The 7500-nt window shown below is 50.7% G+C and overlaps 1 protein-coding gene across 1 annotated transcript in view; it reads right to left on the minus strand.

Annotated features, from left to right (window-relative positions):
• The window catches only part of reln (reelin), a gene marked incomplete at its 5' end in the record, with an annotated part of 33494 nt that overhangs the window by 23648 nt on the left and 2346 nt on the right, over positions 1 to 7500 (minus strand). The window contains 11 exon segments of the mRNA XM_083665675.1: positions 376 to 599; positions 1071 to 1297; positions 1920 to 2025; positions 2419 to 2587; positions 2915 to 3097; positions 3217 to 3301; positions 3831 to 4008; positions 4469 to 4609; positions 4977 to 5250; positions 6300 to 6494; positions 6910 to 7068. Coding sequence (XP_083521801.1) covers positions 376 to 599; positions 1071 to 1297; positions 1920 to 2025; positions 2419 to 2587; positions 2915 to 3097; positions 3217 to 3301; positions 3831 to 4008; positions 4469 to 4609; positions 4977 to 5250; positions 6300 to 6494; positions 6910 to 7068 — 1941 coding nt within the window.

Consider the following 7500-nt stretch of genomic DNA (forward strand, 5'->3'; position numbering starts at 1 on the left):
ACATTTCAGTATATATGGTCCCAGCAGGAATCAAACCCACAACCTAAGCGTTGTTAGCGCCATGCTCTACCAACTGAGCCACAGAGGACCACAATACAAATACAATACGATACAGTCTACCACCAAACAGTCTGGTCCAAACCACTACAGTCCTCAACCACATGATCAATCCAAGAATTGAATGTAACCCACTCAATCCCTGATCATCGTGTAGGATGCAACATGGATGCAGTTCTCTAGCAACCATCTCCCACACACACACACACACACACACACACACACACACACACACACACACACACATACACACACAGACTGTAATCACACTGTACCACATACTCCCTCGTTTGTGTGGACATCTGCCTTTTCTGGTACCTTCAAAGTCTTCCTTGAGGAAGTCAGGGTTGGGGATGTCGGGCAGGGAGCAGTCTGAGCTGGAGAAGCCCGGGTCACACACACAGTGGGTCCCCCCCACACACGCCCCGTGGCCGTTGCACATGTCCTGGCACTGGGGGCCGATGTAGACGTTGTCCAGGGCCCAGGTGGGCGGAGACGACCCGCTGGAGTAGAAGCCCTGGTACCAGCGGAACCTCACCGACCTGGAGAGAGAGATGGAGCACTTCAGACAAGATAGAATAAGATGGAATAGAGTAGAATAGAGTAGAGTAGACTACAGTAGAGTATAGTACAGTACAGTAGAGAACAGTAGAGTAGAGTAGAGTAGAGTAGAGTAGAGTAGAGTAGACTACAGTAGAGTACTGTAGAGTAGAGTAGAGTAGAGTAGAGTAGAGTAGAGTACTGTAGAGTAGAGTAGGGTAGAGTAGAATAGAGTAGAGTAGAGTAGAGTAGAATAGAGTAGAGTAGAGTAGAGTAGAGTACTGTAGAGTAGAGTAGAGTAGAGTAGAGTAGAGTAGAGTACAGTAGAGTAGAGTAGAGTAGAGTAGAGTAGAGTAGAGTACAGTACAGTACAGTACAGTAGAGTACAATCAAACAGAACAGAACAGAATAGAATATAAAATAATAACTGTATTTTTCCCCAGGGGAACCTCAGGTGTGACACTGTCCCTCACCCGCAGAGGCGCAGCTTGCCGAAGTGGATGACCTCCCTCCTCCAGCCCTGGGTGGTCCCGGGGTAGTAGACGCTGGCAGGGTGCAGCTCTGTGGAGCAGAGGGACGAGGGCTGGGGGCCGCCCGAACACAGGGGCACCAGGAGGTGCCAGGTGGCCCCGAAGTCCCGCGAGAACTCCAGACGCACGGGGTTCGAGGAGGAGCTGTCCGTCGTGCAGCCTACGTTGATCTGAACCACAGAGAACCACGACATCGAAACTCACATCATCATATCATTCATATTATAATCACTGTCGATCTAAATCCGTGTGCTAACCCTAACCCAAACATTAACCCTAACCCACCCTAACCCTAACCCACCCTAACCCTAACCCTAACTCTAACCTTATCCCTAACCCACCCTGACCCTAAACCTAACCCATCCTAACCCTAACCCTAACCCACCCTAACCCTAACCCTAACCCTAACCCACCCTGACCCTGACCCTAACCCTAACCCATCCTAACCCTAACCCTAACCCACCCTAACCCTAACCAATCCTAACCCTAACCCTAACCCTAACCCTAACCCATCCTAACACTAACCCTAAGCCTAACCCTAACCCTAACCCTAACCCTAATCCTAACCCTAACCCTAACCCATCCTAACCCTAACCCACCCTAACTCTAACCTCCATTGTTACACTCCTCTGCAAAAGTAAATGTTACAGTGGAGTATATACTGTAGAAGGAAGGTGAGTGAGAGAGGAGATGGGTAGAAGGACAAGGTAAAGACAGTAAATCTCTCTCTCTCTCTCTCTCTCTCTCTCTCTCTCTCTCTCTCTTCCCCTCTCTTTATTCCTCTGTTCATACCTCAAACTGGATGATGGTGTTCTCGTTGACGTCGATGTCCCTGGTGGTGATGGAATGTTCTCCCAGCTCACTGGATACAAACACTATGGCTGACTCATCCTCCTCCCTGCACGCACACAGACACACACACACACACACACACACACACACACACACACACACACACACACGCACGCAAATACGCACACACGCACGCACGCATGCGCGCGCACGCACGCACACACACACACACACACACACACACACACACACACACACACACACACACACAGGACATTAAACACAAGGCCAATATGACCTTGTTGGGTTTTTTTAAATCTTTGAGTGACTCACACATCTCAGAGAGCCCAGTCATCAAACAGTTCACAGTACACACTGTAATACACCAAACACTTAAAATACACACTCAAATACACACTTACAGTACAGTAGTACATACTCAAACAGCAAACTTGGCCAGCTAACCACAAAGCCTACAGTGATCCAGTGCACTACTCACAAGCCACTCTTCTGGTAGGGGCAGTAGAGTCCAGTGTTGCCCCCGGGGTAGAAGAGCCAGTTGTACTCCTGTGGCCCCCCCTCGAAGCTGTCTGACACTACTGGGGGGTTGTGTAGCGAGCTGCCATCTATGATGAGGTCATCGATCACCCACACCTCCTCCTTCTTACCTGCAGGAAGCACAGTCACACAGGGTGTTACAGTGTGTGTGCGTGTGTGCGTGCATGCGTGCGTGCGTGTATGTGTGTGTGTGCGTGTGCGTGTGTGTGTGTGCGTGTGTGTGTGTGCGTGTGTGTGTATGTGTGAGTGTGCGCGGGTGTGTCTGTCTGTCTGTGTGTGTGTGTGTATGTGTGTGAGCGTGCACGCGTGTGTCTGTTTGTGTGTGTCTCCCTGTACCACGTGTGTGTGTGTGTGTGTGTGTGTGTGTGTGTGTGTGTGTGTGTGTGCGCGTATGTGTGTGTGTGTGTGTGTGTGTGTGCATGTGTGTATGTCCTCACCACTGTTGTAGGGCTGCCACAGCCTGAAGCGGGTGGCGTTGGTCTGGGCGCTGGCGGCCAGGGGGAGGTGGAGGAACAGGGTGTCTGTGGAGGTGGGGAAGTAGAACTCATCCAGCAGCAGCCAGCTGATCCCTCCGTTCACCGAGTACTGCAGCAGAACCGAGTGGGACCGCTCCGGTACTCCTGGGAACACACAAACACACAACGTCAACATACATGTACAGCACACAACACGCAGTGTGCGTGTGTGCGTGCGTGAGTGTGCATGTGTGTGTGTGTGCATGTACAGTGCACAGACCCACCCTTGGTGATGAACTTGAAGGAGAACTGGATGTAGAGAATGCTGGTGCAGTCCAGATCCCGAGACACCAACATACGCAGCCCCTCCTACAAGCCCAGACCAGAACCCGAACCCGAACCAGAACCAGAACCAGAACCAGAACCACAGACAAGACATTGACCCGTTAGACAAAACAGAGAGATCAAGCTCCTCACTGATGAAGCAGTTAGATATCTATAATATTGTGCAAGGGCTGTGGGTTATTACACCTTTAAAAGATATGGTTAATCATTGACAGTAGGGATAATGAAACAAGCATTGTCTGGCAAAATGGAGGTCAATACACACATAGGATGAGAGGAGATGAAATGTATATATAACTGTCTATATAACTGCAGATGCTATATAACTCTACCAGGGCAGGCTGGTGGAGGTAGAAACGGGCTCATTGTAATATGTAATAATACTCATTGTAATACGTGGAACGGAATGAGGAATGGTATCAAACACACGTGCGTTTAATCCCACCCCATTCCGTTCCGTGCATTACAATGAGCCCGTCCTCCGATTTCTACCTCCACCACCAGCCTCCCCTGGTCTCTACATTACTCTGTAGTACTTGTCCAGGACTCTCACCCCTTTGAAGATGAGGGCGGTGCCAGACTTGAGGGGCTCTCCGCTCAGGGTGCCCCTCTCCGCCCCGTACACCTCAGGCCAGGTCTCCGGCTGCAGGTTCTCGTTGAAGTCATCCCTCAGGATGGAGGGCAGGGGGGCCTGGGGCACGCAGTGGGTCCCTCCATAGCCACGGTCACACCTGGGGGAGAGGAGAGGGGGGGAGGAGGGGAGGGGAGGGGAGGGGAGGGGGGAGGGGGGGAGGAGAGAGGGGGGGAGAGGGGAGGGGAGGGTGGGAGAGAGGCGGGCAGGGGAGGGGACAGAGGAGGGGAGAGGGGGAGAGAGGAGGGGGAGAGAGGAGGGCAGGGGAGGGGGAGAGAGGAGGGGAGGGGAGGGGAGGGAGGGGAGGGAAGGAAGGGGAGGGGAGGGGAGGAGAAGGGACCACATGCATACACATAAACTCAATGTCACAATGTTAACTCTATTTTTGTCTCGGTACAGTATCTGCACAGTCATTCTTTTCATTCATTTTTAGACCTCTGCATCAAATATGAATTAAATACATACAAATATCCGTAAGTATAAGTATTCCCAGTAAGTGTGATAAGGTGTTTTCCCTTCTTAGGTTAGATAAGAGACGTTTGACAGAGCGTGGAACGTACACACAGCGTCCGTTGTCACACAAGCCGTGTCCGGAGCACATCCAGGGGCAGCCGGGGGCCAGCAGCACGTTGTCCAGGGCCCAGCCGTCCGCACCGGCACTGAAGTGGGGCTGGACCCAACGGAACCGGGTCCTGGGAGAACTGGACGAGTCAAAAATGACATGGTGAGATTGACAGGGATAAGGTCTGAGGTCACGCTGGCCCGCAAGAAAATGAGTAATAAGAGACATATACACACTCAAACACACACAGACACACACACACACGCATGCACACACACACACACACACAGGCACGCAGGTGCACACACACACGCACACACACACACACACACACACAAAAACACACACACAAACACACACACAAACACACACAAACACACACAGGTACTTGGCAGCACACACGCATGCACGCACACACGCACACACGCACACGCATACGCACACACACACACACACACACACACACACACACACACACACACACACACACACACACACGCACGTACTTGGCAGCGCTGGGCAGGTAGACAGTGACCCTCCTCCAGCTCTTGTACTGGGTGGCGGTGTAGATGGAGCTCTGGGTGTAGCCGGCACAGCCGATGGCGGGGGGCACACACTCGGGCGTGAGCAGGGCCCAGTGGCGCCCGCAGTCCGTGGAGTACTCCAGACGCACGCCGTTGGCGGTGGTGGCAGCCTTGCTGCAGCCCATGCTCAGGTCAAACTGGAGGAAGGAGGAGCCTGACACCTCAAAGTCCCAGCTCTCTGCATACCTGGGCTTCTCTGAGGACAGGGACACACACAACAACAACATGGTCAACAACAACAACAACAACAACAACAACAACAACAAGGTCAATAACAACAACAACAACAAGAACATGGTCAATACACTTTATGGAGAAAATGTGAAAACTGGATCATTAATATATTAATGGAATTGTGTGTTACCAGGTAAGTTATTAGATACTGTCTGAAATGGTCCTGAGAAACCAAGGGTGAGGGATTTCATATCTACGGCTGATTTATGTGCTAAACGTCTGCATATTTCACTCCATATGGGAATACGCCAAGCGAGGCTGGTGGAGGTAGAAATCGGAGGACTGGCTCATTGTAACCATGCATTACAATGAACCCGTCCTCCGATTTCTACCTCCACCGGCCTCCCCTGGGATATACATCAACTCTACCAGTGCGTTGTGTATTCAGAGGCGCGTCGGGGTCTGAGGTTTATGGATGCGTTGCCAGATTGCTCCTGCTGGGGCCAGCGTAATGGATGAGTCCCGGTGTAATGTAATATTCGCACAAAAGTAAATCCGCTCACAGCGTGATGCACACATAAATGATGACCACCACGTTAAATCAAGTTTGGAGCCATTAATAATTCAGGACCCCGGGGGCGTCGTAGCAAACGGGTGATTCAATTTCAGCCTGTGTTGTTTGTAATGTGGTGCTGTAGTGGCACAGGGAGTCATGTTAGAGGTGTGGCGTGTGTGTGTGTGTATGTGTGTGCATGTGTACATGTACGTGTGTGTGTGTGTGTGTGTGTGTGTGTGCGTGTGTGTGTGTGTGAGTGTATGTGTGTGTGTGTGTGCATATGTGTGTGTACGTGTGTGTGTGTGTGTGTGTTTGTGTGTGTGTGTGTGTGTGAGTGTATGTGTGTGTGTGTGTGTGTGTGTGTGTGTGTGTGTGTGTGTGTGTGTGTGTGTGTGCGCGTGCGTGCGTATGTGTGTGTGTGTGTGTGTGTGTGTGTGTGTGTGTGTGAGTGTGTGTGTGTGTGTGTGTGTGTGTGTGTGTGCGCTTGCGTGCGTATGTGTGTGTGTGTAACATACTCTCGCTGGTCTCAGAGTTGAAGGACAGAGCCGTGTCCAGGGACAGACAGTCCACGGTCACCTCTCCTCCCTGCACGCGGTACCAGTTGTGTCTGAGAGGGGACGTCCCGTCAAACTTGTCATGGAAGCCGGTTCTGGAGCTGTCGTTCATACCGATCAGAACGTCGTCCAGAGCCCACTGGGCTGAGTGTTTACCTACGGAGGGAGGGAGAGGGAGAGAGAGAGAGAGAGAGAGAGAGAGAGAGAGAGAGAGAGAGAGAGAGAGAGAGAGAGAGAGAGAGGAAGAGAAAGCATTCACTCAAACTGTCCAGAGGGGAAAGATAACAAATCTATCTCCTATTTTATGGGCATTATTGAAATAAGACAACAAACGTCAGAGTATGGTTCTGTTCAGGTCCATGCATGGTTACAGAGTGGTTCCTACTGATGTTGATTATCTCCTGCCCAGGGACTACAAATGACCGTCAGCTGTTTCGCTAAATCTGGTGCAGTGACATGTTGTACATAACTCATGACAAATAAACTACAATAGAAACAGGTAACTTTTTACGTCTGTTTGTGTGCAAACAGACAAACAAACAAACAAAAAAACAAAACATAACCCCCTCACCCTGCTGTGGCTGCCACCAGCGGAACACGGTGTAGGGGGTCTTAGCGGGCGCAGGCAGCTCAATGGTCACCACCTGGGGCTCCAGGAAGGACCCAAAGTCCAGCTCTCTCAGGAACTGCCACTGAACCCCATTGTTGGTGGAGAACTGCACAATCACCCCTGGGATAGACAGACCAGAGAAGAGGAGAGAGAGAGAGAGAGAGAGAGAGAGAGAGAGAGAGAGAGAGAGAACATCATAGAATTATAGAATTATATTATCACTCATATAACACTGTTGAGAGGTAGCTCATTAAAAGCATTTAACTGCACTGTGTATTGCTGTATTCTGCGTATATGATAAATACACTTTAATTTGATTTGATAAAGCACCGTACAATACATGCAAATAATGATTTATAATTGCATTATATGTCTGTGTGTGTGCCTGATAGAAAGTGTTAGCAAAGCCTCTTATCTACAGACACAGACAGCCAGTTGTAGGAGCCTAGGGAGTGTCTGTCTCTGCCCAAACTGATCAGACTACCCCTCAGCCCTGCTGCCGGCTAGTGGGCCACAATGTGTTGTCTGACTCTGGAGCCTTCAGGCTGGTGT

This window comes from Argentina silus (genome assembly GCF_951799395.1).
Source record: "Argentina silus genome assembly, chromosome: 3".
Lineage (NCBI taxonomy): Eukaryota > Metazoa > Chordata > Actinopteri > Argentiniformes > Argentinidae > Argentina > Argentina silus.